The sequence below is a fragment of the Oncorhynchus gorbuscha genome, linkage group LG19 (genome assembly GCF_021184085.1).
Source record: "Oncorhynchus gorbuscha isolate QuinsamMale2020 ecotype Even-year linkage group LG19, OgorEven_v1.0, whole genome shotgun sequence".
NCBI classification, from domain to species: domain Eukaryota; kingdom Metazoa; phylum Chordata; class Actinopteri; order Salmoniformes; family Salmonidae; genus Oncorhynchus; species Oncorhynchus gorbuscha.
Genome location: NC_060191.1, coordinates 4,381,956 through 4,402,651, shown reverse-complemented (window position 1 = coordinate 4,402,651; position 20,696 = coordinate 4,381,956). Strand labels below are relative to the sequence as shown.

General features: G+C 45.3%; 1 protein-coding gene across 1 annotated transcript; it reads left to right on the top strand.

The window, feature by feature from the left end:
* The first annotated feature begins 245 nt into the window (after positions 1-245).
* On the top strand, positions 246-19,159 carry LOC124006196 (pyruvate kinase PKM-like). Its single transcript, XM_046316039.1, has 12 exons — positions 246-404; positions 5,298-5,462; positions 6,986-7,077; positions 7,519-7,650; positions 8,631-8,817; positions 10,915-11,188; positions 14,844-14,994; positions 15,657-15,809; positions 16,230-16,396; positions 16,522-16,588; positions 16,764-16,878; positions 18,735-19,159. Exons 1-12 carry the CDS (start codon positions 398-400, stop codon positions 18,839-18,841), a joined length of 1,617 nt encoding a protein of 538 aa, XP_046171995.1. The 5' UTR covers positions 246-397; the 3' UTR covers positions 18,842-19,159.
* The last annotated feature ends 1,537 nt before the right edge of the window (positions 19,160-20,696 follow it).

Here is a 20,696-nt window from a genome sequence, read left to right as displayed (position 1 = left end):
CACCGTAACCCCCTAACGCTGACCGTAACCCCGACCTTAACCCTGACCGTAACCCCAACCTAACCCTGACCGTAACCCCAACCTAACCCTGACCTTAACCCTGACCATAACCCTGGATGAAGAAAAACAAAACCATGTGATCAATAGTGAAAAAGTCACTACGACTATCACATGATCATCTAGGCTAACTTCTGTGTCAAAGGGAGTGGACATTGTGAATGTTTGCAGTAGATTGGGCTGAGGAGTGTAGAGAGGAGGGGGAGAGGGAGGAAATTAGTGAAAGTTCAGAGATTGAGCACTGACTGAGAAAAGACAGACAGACAGGCAGACAGGACTGGACAGACATATAGAGGTGATTGGATAGTACAGTTGGAGTTTGACAAAGCTTTGGGTCAAGATGGGAGGTAAGTCTGTAGAGCTGCTAGCATACGGGAGGTTAACCTTTAAACTTCTCCATTAATGCAATAAAATATTGAAGTGTTACCTGGCTAAAAGATTAAAGCTTAAATAGGTTCACCCACACTAGCCACTTTCTGATGCTATAGTGACCACATTGGAGTTGATGTCTTTCAGACATTCTAATTGACTCAAGATCAGGTGGAACAGAATCTTCTACAGTGGTTGTACATCTATTCTCTTTTTAGTCGCTGCCTGATGAAAACCTTTAACTTAGTCGATTTGTTATTGTTTTACCTTTATTGAAAGTGGTAACACCCCTCAGTGTACTCTGAACATATATGACATTTTTATTTAAATTAGCTTCTGTAATTTCACAACTGCATGTTTGTTAATTGTAAAAATAGCTTCTTTTTTTCTGAAAAGTTGATATTTTGGAGATCAGACAGCAACGTTTTATTCCAAGGTCATATGACTCATAGAAGTCACTGATGCAAAGCAAGTTTTCTACAGTCCTCAGCAGAATGTTTCTAGTCTGCTTATCATCATTCAGGAAGCATCAAGCGTAATATCGTAAAAATGTTATTGTATGAATTTTGGTTGTGTTATAATAGTTATTTTTGGTTGTTTGGTAGTTAAATGTTGAGGGCTGTGTACCAGAATTAGGCAGTTAGATTTGCATTGCCAGGAGTTGACCCAGAGCACAGTGGTGGTTGGTCAGGATAACCTAAGGTTCATTGACTGTCCAGGAACATGTGCGTGTGTACGTACACACACACACACACACACACACACACACACACACACACACACACACACACACACACACACACACACACACACACACACACACACACACACACACACACACACACACACACACACACACACACACACACACACACACACACACACACACACACCCACCTCCTCACACATAGAACACGTTCAGCTAATGTCAGTATGTCCTGTCCACACACCCAACCGTATCTCTCCGTCTCCCCTCTATGGAAAGCACTGATCTGTACATTGCAACACAGTGTTGGGACCTAATCTCAGCCTTACAGTCAACCAGAACAGGTGTCGGTTTTGGTCAGTAACAAGTTTCAGTCTGTTTCTGTTTGTGTGAATTATTGATGGGGCTAAAAATCAATACAGTTACATATCGCAATATTAGTGGTGGAAGATATGATATCGATATTTGACTCCAACAATTTTTTTAGCTACTGTAGGCAGCGTTATCGAGCACTAGTTGACAGTACCAGCGTCAAAACTCAGGTTTTCATCCTTTCGCTTGTTCTCCATTTTCTTTTTAAATAGAGAGCCAACATGTTTTCAGCATGACTGATCAAAATTCATTTTCTGATGCTCTCTCTTGTCCCTCTGCAGCAGACATAGTGAGCAATATGTCTGGAACCTCAAATCACAATAAAACTGCAGTATCTAATCTCAATACATGTAGAATCGTGAGAATCACAATACATATCGTATCGGCAACTAAGTATTGTATTTATATCATTTCGTGAGGTGTGTGTGTGTGCGACGTGTCAGAGGTAGAGCTCTGTGGAACACTTAATAATGTGTGCAGCAGGGCATCGGAATTGGGTCACGGAAAGGAGAGAGAGATGGAGAGTGTGATAGAGGGGATGGAGAGAGAGGGAGAGAGAGAGAACCGTGCCTAGACATCCCACAGGACACATACACACAGACTGACAAGCACATCACAGACCTCAACAAGCTAAGAGGTCTCTCTCTCACTCCCCCTCTCTGTCTCTCTCTCTCTCAGGGCTAGACCACCTCCCAGGACCAGCATGTTTGTCAGCTCCTTCTTTTCCTCATTCTCCTTTTCCTTCCCACCGTTTAGGGGGCACCTTGAGTATTGAGCTACTCTCCTTCCCTCCCTATCCTCCCTCTATCTCCTTCCCTCTATATCCATCCCTCCTCCTCTCTCCTCTTTTCACATCCTCACATGTTGTCAGTACTGTTGTAAGTGTTGACCTTGTCCACCAACATCTGTCCTTCCTTTCCTCCTCCTCCTCGTTCTCCTCCTCCTCCTCTCTGCCTGTCTTGTGTGTTGACAGCAGCAGTATAGACTGACTGAGTGTTAAATGTATTTTTTATATTTTTATGTGTCCAACTTTATATATTTTTTTTCCCTGTGAGGCGTTCAGATCACAGACAACACACCCACTCATTCAATAATGTTTCTTTATTAGTACTATTTTCTAAATTTTTGAATAATAGTGAAGACATGAAAGCTACTAAATAACACATAATGGAATCATGTAGTAACCAAAAAAGTGTTAACCTGTTGCGACGAGCAATCCCGTATCTGGGAGCGTAATTATAGACTCAAGCTCATTACCATAACGCAACATTAATTATTCATGAAAATCGCAAATTAAATGAAATAAATATATTGGCTTACAAGCTTAGCCTTTTGTTAACAACACTGTCATCTCAGATTTTCAAAAAATGCTTTTCAACCATAGCTACACAAGCATTTGTGTAAGAGTATTGATAGCTAGCATAGCATTAAGCCTAGCATTCAGCAGGCAACATTTTCACAAAAACAAGAAAAGCATTCAAATAAAATCATTTGCCTTTGAAGAACTTCGGATGTTTTCAATGAGGAGACTCTCAGTTAGATAGCAAATGTTCAGTTTTTCCAAAAATATTACTTGTGTAGGAGAAATCGCTCCGTTTGTTCATCACGTTTGGCTATGAAAAAAAAACGAAAATTCAGTCATTACAACGCAAACTTTTATCCAAATTAACTCCATAATATCGACAGAAACATGACAAACGCTGTTTAGAATCAATCCTCAAGGTGTTTTTCACATATCTATTCGATGATAAGTCACTCGTGGCAGTTTGGTTTCTCCTCTGTTTAAAATGGAAAAATGCACGCACCTGGAGATTCCGCAATAGTTTCGACGGAGGACACCGAGCGGACACCTGGTAAATGTAGTCTCTTATGGTCAATTTTCCAATGATATGCCTACAAATACGTCACAATGCTGCAAACACCTTGGGGAAACGACAGAAAGTGTAGGCTCATTCCTTGCGCATTCACAGCCATATAAGGAGACATTGGAACACAGCGCCTCAAAAATCTGGCTCACTTCCTGTATGAAATGTCATCTTGGTTTCGCCTGTCGCATTAGTTTTTTGGCACTCACAGACAATATCTTTGCAGTTTTGGAAACGTCAGAGTATTGTCTTTCCAAAGCTGTCAATTATATGCATAGTCAAGCATCTTTTCGTGACAAAATATCTTGTTTAAAACGGGAACGTTTTTCATCCAAAAATGAAATACTGCCCCCAGAGGTTCAAGAGGTTAAACAAATCCAAATGTATTTTATATTTGATATTCTTCAAAGTAGCCACCCTTTGCCTTGATGACAGCTTTGCCCACTATTGACATTCTCTCAACCAGCTTCATGAGGTAGTCACCTGGAATGCATTTCAATTAACAGGTGTGCCTTGTTAAAAGTTAATTTGCGGAATTTCTTTCCTTCTTAATGCTTTTGAGCCAATCCGTTGTGTTGTAGGGGTGGCATACAGAAGATTTGGTGAAAAAACAAGTCCATATTATGAAAACTAACAGCTCATATAAGCAAAGAGAAACGACAGTCCATCATTACTTTAAGACATGGTCAGTTAGTATGGAAAATTTCAAGAACTTTGAACATTTCTTCAAGTGCAGTCGCAAAAACCATCAAGCGCTGTGATGAAACTGGCTCTCATGAGGACCGCCACAGGAAAGGGAAGACCCGGAGTGACCTCTGCTGCAGAGGATAAGTGAATTAGAGTTGCCAGACTCAGAAATTTCAACCCAAATAAATGCTTCACAGTGTTCAAGTAACAGACACATCAACTGTTCAGAGGAGACTGCATGACTCAAACCTTCATGGTCAAAATGCTGCAAAGAACCACTACTAAAGGACACCAATAATAAGAAGAGACTTGCTTGGGCCAAAAAACACAAGCAATCAACAATAGACTGGTGGAATTCTGTCCTTCGGTCTGATGAGTCCAAATTTGAGATTTTTGGTTCCAACCGCCGTGTCTTTGTGAAACGCAGGCTAGGTAAACGGATGATCTCCTCATGTGTGGTTACCCCCATGATAAAGCACTGTTGTGATTTATTTAGAATTCAAGGCAAACTTAACCAGCATGGCTACCACAGCATTCTGCAGCGATACACCATCCCATCTGGTTTGCACTTAGTGGGACTACCATTTGTTTTTCAACAGGACAATGACCCAACACACCTCCAGGCTGTGTAAGGGCTATTTTACCAAGAAGGAGAGCAATGAAGTGCTGCATCAGATGACCTGGCCTCCACAATCACCCGACCTCAACCCAATTGAGATGGTTTGGGATGAGTTGGACCGCAGAGTGAAGGAAAAGCAGTCAACAAGTGCTCAGCATATGTGGGAACTCCTTCAAGAGAAAAGCATTCCAGGTGAATCTGGTTGAGAGAATGCCAAGAGTGTGCAAAGCTGTCATCAAAGCAAAGGGTGGCTACATTGAAGAATCTAAAATCAAAAAAACATTTTGATTTGTTTAACACTTTCTTGGTTGCTACATGATTCCATATGTGTTATTTCATAGTGTTAATGTCTTCACTAGTATTTTACAATGTAGAAAATAGTACTAATAAAGAATGATTTGTTTGTCAGTCCTTAGTTCTGTCAGTCTGAGGCCATCTCAACAAGCTAAGAGGTCTCTCTCTCCCCGTGTCTCTCTCACCCCCCCCTCTCAATTCAAAAGGTTTACATTACCAAAGTAAGTGGAATAGACAAAAAAACAAAAACGGAAATACACCAGAAATGAACAGTAAACATTACGCTCACACAAGTTTAAAAAAACATAGACATTTCTCTCTCTCTTAGCTCGTATCAGGCGTTACTCTGACGTCATGCCCCTCCCAGACTCCTTCATCCAGAAGCAGCAGCTGGATGCCAGCATGGCCGACACCTTCCTGGAGCACCTGTGTCTGCTGGACATCGACCAGGAGCCAATCACAGCCCGCAACACGAGCATCATCTGCACCATTGGTGAGTTAAATAACTAATCATCTGCACCACGTGTCAGAACTCATTCCACGGAGGCCTGAGTGTCTGCGAGCTTTCGCTCTACCCTTGTACTTGATGGATGAATTAAGGTCACTAATTAGTAAGGATCCCCCCTCACCCGGATGTCTAGGTCTTAATTGAAAGGAAAAAACAAAAAACAAAAACCTGCAGACACTCAGCCCTCCGTGGAATGAGTTTGACACCCCTGATCTACGCCACATCTGCACCATCAATGACTTAAATAACCAATCAGCTGCACCATCAATGAGTTAAATAACCAATCAGCTGCACCATCAGTGAGTTAAATAACCAATCAGCTGCACCATCAATGAGTTAAATAACCAATCAGCTGCACCATCAATGAGTTAAATAACCAATCAGCTGCACCATCAGTGAGTTAAATAACCAATCAGCTGCACCATCAGTGAGTTAAATAAACACATCTGCACCATCAGTGAGTTAAATAACCACATCTGCACCATCAGTGAGTTAAATAACCACAGCTGCACCATCAGTGAGTTAAATAACCACATCTGCACCATCAGTGAGTTAAATAACCAATCAGCTGCACCATCAGTGAGTTAAATAACCACATCTGCACCATCAGTGAGTTAAATAACCACAGCTGCACCATCAGTGAGTTAAATAACCACAGCTGCACCATCAGTGAGTTAAATAACCACAGCTGCACCATCAGTGAGTTAAATAACCACATCTGCACCATCAGTGAGTTAAATAACCAATCAGCTGCACCATCAGTGAGTTAAATAACCACATCTGCACCATCAGTGAGTTAAATAACCAAACATCTGCACCATCAGTGAGTTAAATAACAACATCTGCACCATCTGTGAGTTAAATAACCAAACATCTGCACCATCAGTGAGTTAAATAACCACATCTGCACCATCAGTGAGTTAAATAACCAATCAGCTGCACCATCAGTGAGTTAAATAACCAATCAGCTGCACCATCAGTGAGTTAAATAACCAATCAGCTGCACCATCAGTGAGTTAAATAACCCCAGCTGCACCATCAGTGAGTTAAATAACCAATCAGCTGCACCATCAGTGAGTTAAATAACCTTTTGTTTTGTGTAGCTTGTGTAGGTAAACCCATGTGGCTCAGTTGGTAGAGCGTGGTGTTGGCAATGCCAGGGTTGTAATTTAGAATCCCACGGGGAGCATGAACAAAGAATGTATGAGAATCAATGCACTCACTATTATATGTCTGTCTGGATTAGAGTGCCTGCTAAATGTAGGGACAGTACAGGTAGGCCCTCTGATTCATCCATTATGGCCATGCAGAGTTGACCTAGGGTAGAACTGTATGGGCTAGGGGTAGGAGCTCAGTAGATCTAGGTTGGTGTGGTGTTGGCTGGCAGGCTGGGTATTGGTGATTGGCATCCCACTGACTGCACTATTGATGATGTATCAAAGTGGATTGATTAACCAATAAACTGCTGGACAACCCATGGTCTCTGTCTCTTGTTCTCTCTCTCTCAGGGCCTGCGTCTCGCTCCATCGCCAAACTGCAGGAGATGGTGAAGGCAGGAATGAACATCGCTCGACTCAACTTCTCTCATGGCTCTCATGAGGTTTGTTTGTCTCTGTCATAACCTGTCTCGCAAGTAATCACTGATCTGACACAACTGTCAATCATATCAGTTTAGTAACAGCGATTATCTCTGTCTCTCTGTCTCTCTCTCTCTCTCTCTCTCTCTCTGTCTCTCTCTCTCTCTGTCTCTCTCTCTCTCTCTCTCTCTCTCTCTCTCTCTCTCTCTCTCTCTCTCTCTCTCTCTCTCTCTCTCTCTCTCTCTCTCTCTCTCTCTCTCTCTCTCTCTCTATCTCTCTCTCTCTGTCTCTCTCTCTCTCTCTCTCTCTCTCTCTCTCTCTCTCTCTCTCTCTCTCTCTCTCTCTCTCTCTCTCTCTCTCTCTCTCTCTCTCTCTCTCTCTCTCTCTCTCTCTCTCTCTCTCTCTCTCTCTCTCTCTCTCTCTCTCTCTCTCTCCCTCTCTCTCTCTCTGTTTCCTTCCTTCAGTACCATGGTGAGACCATCAAGAACATCCGGGAGGCGGTCGAGACCATAACCACTGACCCTTTATATTACAGGCCGGTAGCCATCGCCTTGGATACCAAAGGCCCTGAAATACGCACAGGCCTGGTTCGAGGGGTAAGCCAGCATTTCATCACTACTTAACATTCTATCCAATGGGCTTACATTCCCTACATCCCGACTGGTCAGTAGTCCAGTTTAGGGTGAGGGTCAACAGACCAGGAGAGTGTGACCAGTGCTGGTGTGACCAGTGTTGACTGACCATGCTGGTTTTTGGGGGGGTGTCCTATCCTGGACACAGACACAGATTGTGCAACAGTATCAACAGCAGTGAGAAAGATGCTTTCTCAGCATCAGAACAGGACAAGTGTTTGGGCACCAGAGGAGGCTGGTGGGAGGAGCTATAGGAGGACGGGCCCATTGTAATGGCTGGAATGGAATAAATGGAACAGTATCAAACACATCAAGCATATGGACATTTTGACTGCGCTCCATTTATTCCATTGAGGCCATTACAATGAGCCAGTCCTCCTATAGCTCCTCCCACCAGCCTCCTCTGTTGGGCACTGATCTGTTTGTTATAGCACTAGTCCTGCCAATGGCAAGTTCAATATACTTTAAAAAAAACTATTTTATTGTCTGCTACATTCTATGTGTTCTATAAGGCAATGTCTAGTGTGTGTGTGTGTGTGTGTGTGTGTGTGTGTGTGTGTGTGTGTGTGTGTGTGTGTGTGTGTGTGTGTGTGTGTGTGTGTGTGTGTGTGTGTGTGTGTGTGTGTGTGTGTGTGTGTGTGTGTGTGTGTGTGTGTGTGTGTGTGTGTGTATGCCATTTCTTGCTAGCTCTGACTGTCCTGATAGCTACTTTATTGAGGAAAAGCTTTACTTACTATATAATATAATAATAATATATGCCATTTAGCAGACGCTTTTATCCAAAGCGACTTACAGTCATGTGTGCATATGACTGTGATGTGTGGTTGTCTCACCTAGCTATCTTAAGATGACTGCACTAACTGTAAGTAGCTCTGGATAAGAGAGTCTGCTAAATGACTGAAGTTAACATGTGTGTGTTATTCTGTGTTTCTCTGTGTGTGTAGACTGCAGAGCAGGAGGTGGAGCTGGAGCGCGGGGCCAGTGTGCGTGTGGTGACAGGGGAGGGGGACAGGGACAGTACGGATGGGAACGTCATCTGGGTGGACTACCCCAGTCTGCCTCAGGTCCTGGAGAAAGGAGGAAGGATCTACATCGACGACGGACTCATCGGACTAAAAGTCCTGGAGACAGGTAACACATCATTTAACACATACACACACACACACACACACACACACACACACACACACACACACACACACACACACACACACACACACACACACACACACACACACACACACACACACACACACACACACACACACACACACACACACATTCACACACACACACACACACACACACATTCACACACACACATACACACACATTCACACACACACATTATCACACACACACATTCTCACACACACACACACATTCTCACACACACACACATTCTCACACACACACACACACACACACACACACACACACACACACACACACACACACACACACACACACACACACACACACACACACACACACACACACACACACACACACACACACACACACACACACACACACACACACTCACACACAGGCACACAAACACACACACATTCACACACACACATACACACACACACACACACACACATTCACACACACACATACACACACATTCACACACACACATTCACACACACACATTCTCACACACACACACATTCTCACACACACACACACACATTCTCACACACACACACATTCTCACACACACACACACATTCTCACACACACACTCACACACAGGCACACAAACACACTGCATCTAAACACATTACTGGAGATACAGTGTTGGTTACATGTGCAGTGGTTCTTCCTTTAAAGTTTTGAGTTTATGTCACAACCGTTTGTTGTACAGTGGGGAGGACAAGTATTTGATACACTGACGATTTTGCAGGTTTTCCAATTTACAAAGCATGTAGAGGTCTGTAATTTTTATCATAGATACACTTCAACTGTGAGAGACGGAATCTAAAACAAAAATCCAGAAAATCACATTGCATGTTTTTTAAGTAATTAATTAGCATTTTATTACATGACATAAGTATTTGATCACCTACCAACCCGTAAGAATTCCGGCTCTCACAGACCTGTTAGTTTTTCTTTAAGAAGCCCTCCTGTTCTCCACTCATTACCTGTATTGACTGCACCTGTTTGAACTTGTGTAAAAGACACCTGTCCGCACACTCAATCAAACAGACTCCAACCTCTCCACAATGGCCAAGACCAGAGAGCTGTGTAAGGACATCAGGGATAAAATTGTAGAACTGCACAAGGCTGGGATGGGCTACAGGACAATAGGCAAGCAGCTTGGTGAGAAGGCAACAACTGTTGGCGCAATTATTAGAAAATGGAAGAAGTTCAAGATGGCGGTCAAACAACCTCGGTCTGGGGCTCCATGCAAGATCTCACCTCGTGGGGCATCACTGATCATGAGGAAGATGAGGGATCAGCCCAGAACTACACGGCAGGACCTGGTCACAGCAGGACCTGGGACCACAGTCTCAAAGAAAACCATAAGTAACACACTACGCCGTCATGGATTAAAATCCTGCAGCGCACGCAAGGACCCCCTGCTCAAGCCAGACCTGAACCCAATAGAAAATCTTTGGAGGGAGCTGAAAGTCCGTATTGCCCAGCGACAGCCCCGAAACCTGAAGGATCTGGAGAAGGTCTGTATGGAGGAGTGGGCCAAAATCCCTGCTGCAGTGTGTGCAAACCTGGTCAAGAACTACAGGAAACATATGATCTCTGTAATTGCAAACAAAGGTTTCTGTACCAAATATTAAGTTCTGCTTTTCTGATGTATCAAATACTTATGTCATGCAATAAAATGCAAATGAATTACTTAAAAATCATACAATTTGATTTTCTGGATTTTTGTTTTAGATTCCCATGATAAAAATTACAGACCTCTACATGCTTTGAAAGAAGGAAACACTGCCGATTTTGCAGGTTATCAAATATATGTTCTCCCCACTGTAGATGGTGGTAAATTGGGTCATTCTGGCAACAATGGCTTACACTTAAATAATGTGCCATAGAATTCTGTGGCATCCCGCAAGCTGTGCTGCAGTATGTCGCAACTTATAAAGGAAGAACCACTGTACATGATCATACTGCACAGTCCTGGAGCCATAAACTAATCAACATTCTCTCATGATCTGTTCGTATGACCTCCCTCCCTTCTCTTCCTCTCCCTCTCTCCAGGTCCAGACTGGGTGGAGGCACTGGTAGAGAGTGGAGGTGTTCTGGGCAGCCGTAAGGGGGTCAACCTGCCGGGGTGTGACCTGGTGGACATGCCCGCTGTGAGTGAGCGTGATGAGGGGGACCTGAGGTTCGGCGTGGCCCAGGGGGTGGACATGGTGTTCGCCAGCTTCATCCGCTGTGGCCAGGATGTCAGGGAGGTCCGACGGGCCCTGGGGCCCTTCGGAAAGGACATCAAGGTGGTCAGCAAGGTGGAGAGTCGCCAGGGAGTACATAAGTGAGTGTGTGAGGAGGAGAAGAGAGAGAGGAAGAGACACAACATGAAGAGTCAACATGAATAGAATAACTTTCACTGAATGAGTAGCTTTACAGTCTCAGATTTACACATGAACAGCGCATATCTTCAGCCTCAGTAGATGGATACCCTGCTGTCAACACTTGCTGTTGACATTGGAATCACATGACTCATTCTGTATCTCTAACAATAAGATTCTATAATCTACAGTACATACAGTAAGACAACCATACTCCTGAACCCCCCCCCCCCCTTATTTAACTTGGCAAGTTCGTTAAGAACAAATTCTTATTTTCAATGACGGCCTAGGAACAGTGGGTTAACTGCCTTGTTCAGGGGCAGAGCGACAGATTTGTACCTAAATACAACTGTAATACAACTGTTGGGCTATATGTTTAGATTTGAAAAACATTCTGAGGCTGCATGATAGGACATTGCTATCAACAAAACAAGTCCTACAGGCTCTGGTTTTATAGCACCAGGACTACTGATCAGTCATACTGTATGGCCAAGTGCCACAAAGAGGGACATAGGCAAATTAGAGTTGGCCCAGAACAGAGCAGCACGGCTGGCCCTTAAATGTACACAGAGAGCTAACTTCAATAACATGCATGTCAATCTCTCCTGACTCAAAGTAGAGGAGGGATTGACTGCATCACTGCTTGTCTTTATGAGAGGTATGGACGTGTTGAAGGTATGGAGCTGTCTGTTCAAATGACATGCACACAGCTCAAACACCCATGCATACTCCACAAGGCATGCCATTGCCACCAGGGGTCTCTTCACAGTCCCCAAGTTCAGAAAAGACTCTGGGAAATGCATAGTACTACATAGAGCCATGGCTACAAGGAACTATTCCACATCAAATAACTCAAGCAAGCAGTAGAATCAGATACCTTATGGAACAACGCGGACAGTGAAGAGACACACACACAGGCACTCACAAACGCATATGCACAGACACGCTAACACACACACACGTACATTGTAATGTTGTAATATTGTTTTATTGTGGTATTATACATGTTGTATTATAGATACACTACAGTATACAGTACCAGTCAAAAGTTTGGACACACCTACTCATTCCAGGGTTTTTCTATGATCTAGGCGAACTGGCAACAGACAAACAGAGAACACAGGTATAAGTACACTGGGGATAAGGGAGAAGATGGGCGACACCTGGAGGGGGGTGGAGACAAGCACAAAGACAGGTGAAACACACCAGGGTGTGACAACTATGAAAAAACACATATGGAAACATGTAGGAACCAAAAAAGTGTTAAACAAATCTAAATAGATTTTAGATTTTAGATTCTTCAATGTAGCCATTTTTTGCCTTGATGACAGCTTTGCACACTCTTGGCATCAAGGCAAAGGGTGGCTACATTGTAGAATCTAAAATCTAAAATATATTTTGATTTGTTTTACACTTTTTGGTTACTACATGATTCCATATGTGTTATTTCATAGTTTTGATGTCTTCACTATTATTCTACAATGTAGAAAATAGTAAAAATAAAGAAAAACCCTTGAATGAGTAGGTGTGTCCACATGTTGACTGGTAGTGTATATACAAAGTATGTGGACTCCCCTTCAAATGAGTGGTTTCGGCTATTTCAGTCACACCCGTTGCTGACTGATGTGTAAAATAGAGCACACCGCCATGCAATCTCCATAGACAAACATTGGCAGTAAGATTGCCTTACTGAAGAGCTCAGTGAATTTCAACGTGGCACCGTCATAGGATGCCACCTTTTCAATAAGGCAGTTTGTAAAATTTCTGCCCCGGTAACTGTAAGTGCTGTTTTTGTGAAGTGGAAGCGTCTAGGAGCAACAACGGCTTAACTGTGAAGTGGTAGGCCACACAAGCTCACAGAACGGGACCGTACGTAGAGCGTAAACATCGTCTGTCCTCAGTTACAACACTCACTACCAAGTTCCAAACTGCCTCTGGATTCAACGTCAGCACAAGAACTGTTCATCGGGAGCATGATGAAATGGGTTTCTATGGCCAAGCAGCAACACACAAGCCTAAGATCACCATGCGCCATGCCAAGCATCAGCTGGAGTGGTGTAAAGCTCGTCGCCATTGGACTCTGGAGAAGTGGAAATGCGTTCTCTGGAGTGATGAATCACGCTTCATCATCTGGCAGTCTGAATCTGGGTTTGGCGGCCGCCATGAGAATGCTACCTGCCAGAATGCATAGTGCCAACTGTAAAGTTTGGTGGAGAAGAAATAATGGTCTGTTGCTGTTTTTCATGGTTCGGGCTAGGCCCCTTAGTTCCAGTGAAGGGAAATCGTAATGCTACAGCATTCTAGACGATTCTGTGCTTCCAACTTTGTGGCAACAGTTTGGGGAAGGCCCTTCCCTGTTTCAGCATGACAATGCTGCATAAAGCGAGGTCCATACAGAAATGGTTTGTCAAGATCGGTGTGGAAGAACTTGACTGGCCTGCACAGAGCCCTGACCTCAACCACATTGAACACCTTTGGGATGGATTGGAATGCCGATTGCGAGCCAGACCTAATCGCTCAACATCAGTGCCCGACCTCATTCATGCTCTTGTGGCTGAATGGAATTCCCCACAGCAATGTTCCAACATCTACTGGAAAACCTTCCAAGAAGAGTGGAGACAGTTATAGCATAAAAGGCTGGACCAACACCATATTAATGGCCATGATTTTGGAATGAGATGTTTGTCCAGCAGGTGTCCACATACTTTTGGTAAGGTAGTGTATGTAGTGGTAGAGTAGTGGTTTAATAATGTGTTGTATGGTGTACTGTTTAATTTTAAATGGTGAAGTAATTGCCTTCATCTTGTTTGGACCCCAGGAAGAGTAGCTGCTGCCTTGGCAGGAACTACTGGGGATCCTTAATAAATACATATAAAACCACTCTGCAGTATTGTAACCACAGAATTAAATAGAACATTATCTGCTATCATAACAGACACATTCCCACTGACAGCGAAGTGATGGATAACCACATCACTGATAATCATGTCTGGATATTATAGATCTATAATCACACTGACAGCTGACAGCGAAGTGATAGATAACCACGTCCCTGATAACCACGTCTGGATGTTATAGATCTATAATCACACTGACAGCTGACAGCGAAGTGATAGATAACCACGTCCCTGATAACCACGTCTGGATGTTATAGATCTATAATCACACTGACAGCTGACAGCGAAGTGATGGATAACCACGTCACTGATAACCACGTCTGGATGTTATAGATCTATAATCACACTGACAGCTGACAGCAGAGTGATGGATGAGGATGTGTCAGAACTATATAGGATCTGGATATTATATATACTGTATATGATACACCACCCATATGGCTGTCTGTATATGAATATGTCATCATAAGTCATGTCTACTTTTCTTCCTCCTCCTACCCTCCCCCTCCATCTCTCTCCTCCCTCCCTTCCCTCCCCTCCCTCCCTCTCTCTCCCGCTCTCCCTTTCTCTCACCCCCTCTCTCTCTCCCTCCCCCTCTCTCTCTCTCTCTCTCTCTCTCTCTCTCTCTCTCTCTCCCCTTTCTCCCCCTCTCTTCCCCCTCTCTCTCTCTCTCTCTCTCTCTCTCTCTCTCTCTCTCTCTCTCTCTCTCTCTCTCTCTCAGTTTCTTGGAGATCCTGGCAGAGAGTGATGGGGTGATGGTTGCCAGGGGCGACCTGGGCATAGAGATCCCTGCAGAGAAAGTCTTCATCGCTCAGAAGATGATGATCGGACGTTGCAACTCCGCTGGCAAGCCTGTTATCTGTGCCACACAGGTCAGAGGACACACACACACACACACATACTCACACACTCCTGGAGCCATGTAGGGTGTGTTGTATGGTACAGCTCTTGACTCAGAGTGACAGCATAATAGCAGGTATTTCTATAAAAGGCCAAAATGCACACATACACATGCAGACACACACACACGCACACACACATAAATACTTCAAGGCATGAAGGAAGGGCCAAACAACATACACACGCAGTTGGGATGTGTTACATAGGATATTAGCAACAGGACACAAAATATAATGATGATAACATAGATACTGCTCTCACAGACACACACACATAGACACGGACACACACACTCCTCTGTCTCATGTTCTCTCTGTCTCCTTCATATTGACTCATATGGATAGACTCTGTGTGGAGTCTCACGAATATCAATAACCATCCCTCCCCATCACTCTACCCATTCTATTCCCAGTGTCTTCTCTCATGTTGCCCAACCACATCCCTTGTGTGCTGTGTGACGTCGGTAACGGTGTGTGTGTGTGTGTGTGTGTGTGTGTGTGTGTGTGTGTGTGTGTGTGTGTGTGTGTGTGTGTGTGTGTGTGTGTGTGTGTGTGTGTGTGTGTGTGCGTGCGTGCGTGCGTGCGTGCGTGCGTGCGTGCGTGCGTGCGTGCGTGCGTGTGCGTGCGTGTGGTAGATGTTGGAGAGCATGGTATCCCACCCCAGGCCTACGCGTGCGGAGGGCAGTGACGTAGCTAACGCAGTGTTGGATGGAGCCGACTGTGTGATGCTCTCTGGGGAGACGGCTAAAGGACTGTTCCCTGTCGAGTCTGTGGCCATGATGCACTCGGTCAGTGTGTGAAGAGTAGAAAGTCCATTCTATTAAATAATCATTTGATGGGTGCTTATATTTGTCCTATTTCACACGTGTACAAGTGTGTATTATAGATGTGTAAATTGGAAATGTGTTTTTCAATATATCCCAACTCCCACTGCGACCCTGGAGAAATTAGGGTGGTTAAGTGCCCGGCTCAAGGGCACATCGACATATTTTTCACTTTGTCGGCTTGGGTATTCAAACTAGCGACCTTTTGGTTACTGGCCCAACGCTTTAACCGCTAGGCTACCTGCTGCCTGTCAAATATGGAGAATTGGGCTGTAGGACACTTCCAAGGAATCAAAATGTCTGACAAACTTAGATTTTGCGGTGACCTATCCCTTTAAACATTCCCCCTTCATCTCTGTCACACCACACTACACACACCTACAGATCTGCAGGGAGGCAGAGGCAGCCATCTTCCAACAGCAGTTGTTTGAGGAGCTTCGTCGTCTGACCCCTCTGTCCAATGACCCTACTGAGGTCACTGCTATAGGAGCTGTAGAGTCATCCTTCAAATGCTGTGCTGGAGCTGTCATAGTACTCACTACTACTGGCAGGTATGCTGTTATACACACACACACATGCTCACTGACTCCACACGTACTGTACATGCAAACACACACATGTTCACTGACTCCAACCCTCTCCCTTTCTGCTCGTTCTATCCCTCTCTCTCTCCCAGGTCAGCCCAGCTTCTGTCCCGGTATCGCCCACGCTGTCCCATCGTCGCGGTAACAAGAAGTCCTCAGGTGAGATAGAATACTGGCCCACTCTACGAGTCACAACCCCTAAGGTTAGGTTTAGGATTGTTGTTTGATATGTGGTTGTAGCCTGTAGAGTGGGGCTGTTACCTGCCTCCTTCAGGGTAAAGGTAAAGGCTGTTAGTTTGGGTGGACTGATGCAGTGTGTGTGTTCTGTCTCCAGGTGGCACGTCAGGCCCATCTGCTGAGGGGTGTGTTCCCAGTGCTGTTCCACCCCCTCCCTGCCCCCGTCTGGGCCGACGATGTAGACAACAGAGTCAACTTCGGCATGAACATAGGTCTGTGTGTGTTGAAGGGGTGGGTGTGTGAGAGAGAGAGAGAAAAGGAGTGGGAAAGATGGGGAGAAAGTGGGAAAGAGAGAAAGTAAGTTTAGTGTCATATGGATGTTATTCACGTCTCTTTTCACTATCTCACTATGTCTGCCTCCCCCTTCCACCTTCCCTTACTGTCTGCCTCATTCTTCCACCCTCCCTTACTGTCTGCCTCCCCCTTCCACCTTCCCTTACTGTCTGCCTCCCTCTTCCACCTTCCCTTACTGTCTGCCTCCCCCTTCCACCTTCCCTTACTGTCTGCCTCCCTCTTCCACCTTCCCTTACTGTCTGCCTCCCCCTTCCACCTTCCCTTACTGTCTGCCTCCCCCTTCCACCTTCCCTTACTGTCTGCCTCCCTCTTCCACCCTCCCTTACTGTCTGCCTCCCCCTTCCACCTTCCCTTACTGTCTGCCTACCCCTTCCACCTTCCCTTACTGTCTGCCTCCCTCTTCCACCCTCCCTCACTATGTCTGCCTCCCCCTTCCACTCTCCCTCACTGTCTGCCTTCCACCCTCCCTTACTGTCTGCCTCCCTCTTCCACCCTCCCTCACTATGTCTGCCTCCCCCTTCCACCCTCCCTTACTGTGTGCCTCCCTCTTCCACCCTCCCTCACTATGTCTGCCTCCCCCTTCCACCCTCCCTCACTGTCTGTCTCCCTATTCCACCCTCCCTCACTGTCTGTCTCCCTCTTCCGCCCTCCCTGTCTGCCTCATCCTTCCACCCTCCCTCACTGTGTCTGCCTCATCCTTCCACCGTCTCTCACTGTCTGCCTCCCTCTTCCACCCTCCCTCACTGTGTCTGCCTCCCTCTTCCACCCTCCCTCACTATGTCTGCCTCCCCGTTCCACCCTCCCTCACTGTGACTTCCTCCCCCTTCCACCCTCCCTCACTGTGTCTTCCTCCCTCTTCCACCCTCCCTCACTGTGTCTGCCTCCCTCTTCCACCCTCCCTCACTGTGTCTGCCTCCCTCTTCCACCCTCCCTCACTGTGTCTGCCTCCCTCTTCCACCCTCCTTCACTGTGTCTGCCTCCCTCTTCCACCCCCCTCACTGTGTCTGCATCCCCCTTCCACCCTCCCTCACTGTGACTTCCTCCCCTTCCACCCTCCCTCACTGTGTCTGCCTCCCTCTTCCACCCTCCTTCACTGTGTCTGCATCCCCCTTCCACCCTCCCTCACTGTGTCTGCCTCCCTCTTCCACCCTCCCTCACTGTGTCTGCCTCCCTCTTCCACCCTCCCTCACTGTGTCTGCCTCCCTCTTCCACCCTCCCTCACTGTGTCTGCCTCCCTCTTCCACCTTCCTTCACTGTGTCTGCCTCCCTCTTCCACCCTCCCTCACTGTGTCTGCATCCCCCTTCCACCCTCCCTCACTGTGACTTCCTCCCCCTTCCACCCTCCCTCACTGTGTCTGCCTCCCTCTTCCACCCTCCTTCACTGTGTCTGCATCCCCCTTCCACCCTCCCTCACTGTGACTTCCTCCCCTTCCACCCTCCCTCACTGTGTCTGCCTCCCTCTTCCACCCTCCTTCACTGTGTCTGCATCCCCCTTCCACCCTCCCTCACTGTGTCTGCATCCCCCTTCCACCCTCCCTCACTGTGTCTGCCTCCCCCTTCCACCCTCCCTCACTGTGTCTGCATCCCCCTTCCACCCTCCCTCACTGTGTCTGCCTGCCCCTTCCACCCTCCCTCACTGTGTCTGCCTCCCCCTTCCACCCTCCCTCACTGTGTCTGCATCCCCCTTCCACCCTCCCTCACTGTGTCTGCCTCCCCCTTCCACCCTCCCTCACTGTGTCTGCATCCCCCTTCCACCCTCCCTCACTGTGTGTAGGTAAGGCCAGGGGCTTCTTCAAGACAGGTGACATGGTGATCGTGGTAACCGGCTGGATCCCTGGTTCTGGTCACACTAACATCATGAGGGCAGTCCACGTGCCCTAAATACTCTGTTCTTATTGGACACTACCACTGACTGGCTGACAGGCCCACCAATCCTAAGTGGCACATAGCCTAACAGACACACTAACTGGAACACAAACTACATAGATAGCATAGAACTAGAATTAATACATTTCCTTTATGTGGAGATGAAGTACATAAACAAAACAACAGTTTAGAGATTACGATGAAAAGTCAATATTTTTTCCATGTTCATTGAAAGTGATTTTAATGTAGTCAATGTTTTTGTGTGTTTATTCATTTCTGTCTTGGAAGCACTGCCTCTCTCCAAATAAAGCTTGGAGCATAACCTTATCATAACATGGTGTGACATCTGCCTCTCTCTCTCTCTGTCATTATGGAGGTCAGGCAGTGAATTATCTGGCAGGTAACATGTAGTCCAACGAGCTACTATCTGCTAGTCCTCATTGCTAGGTTAGTTATATCCGGTTAGTTACGTTTACTAACTCTTAAATCAGACCATTAACATGCAGTCCAACGAGCTACTATCTGCTAGTCCTCATTGCTAGGTTAGTTATATCCGGTTAGTTACGTTTACTAACTCTTAAATCAGACCATTAACATGCAGTCCACACAGCTACTATCTGCTAGTCCTCATTGCTAGGTTAGTTATATCCGGTTAGTTACGTTTACTAACTCTTAAATCAGACCATTAACATGCAGTCCACACAGCTACTATCTGCTGGTCCTCATTGCTAGGTTAGTTATATCCGGTTAGTTACGTTTACTAACTCTTAAATCAGACCATTAACATGTAGTCCAACGAGCTACTATCTGCTAGTCCTCATTGCTAGGTTAGTTATATCCGGTTAGTTACGTTTACTAACTCTTAAATCAGACCATTAACATGCAGTCCAACGAGCTACTATCTGCTAGTCCTCATTGCTAGGTTAGTTATATCCGGTTAGTTACGTTTACTAACTCTTAAATCAGACCATTAACATGCAGTCCACACAGCTACTATCTGCTAGTCCTCATTGCTAGTTTAGTTATATCCGGTTAGTTACGTTTACTAACTCTTAAATCAGACCATTAACATGCAGTCCACACAGCTACTATCTGCTAGTCCTCATTGCTAGGTTAGTTATATCCGGTTAGTTACGTTTACTAACTCTTAAATCAGACCATTAACATGCAGTCCACACAGCTACTATCTGCTAGTCCTCATTGCTAGGTTAGTTATATCCGGTTAGTTACGTTTACTAACTCTTAAATCAGACCATTAACATGCAGTCCACACAGCTACTATCTGCTAGTCCTCATTGCTAGGTTAGTTATATCCGGTTAGTTACGTTTACTAACTCTTAAATCAGACCATTAACATGCAGTCCACACAGCTACTATCTGCTAGTCCTCATTGCTAGGTTAGTTATATCCGGTTAGTTACGTTTACTAACTCTTAAATCAGACCATTAACATGCAGTCCACACAGCTACTATCTGCTAGTCCTCATTGCTAGGTTAGTTATATCCGGTTAGTTACGTTTACTAACTCTTAAATCAGACCATTAACATGTAGTCCAACGAGCTACTATCTGCTAGTCCTCATTGCTAGGTTAGTTATATCCGGTTAGTTACGTTTACTAACTCTTAAATCAGACCATTAACATGCAGTCCAACGAGCTACTATCTGCTAGTCCTCATTGCTAGGTTAGTTATATCCGGTTAGTTACGTTTACTAACTCTTAAATCAGACCATTAACATGCAGTCCACACAGCTACTATCTGCTAGTCCTCATTGCTAGGTTAGTTATATCCGGTTAGTTACGTTTACTAACTCTTAAATCAGACCATTAACATGCAGTCCACACAGCTACTATCTGCTAGTCCTCATTGCT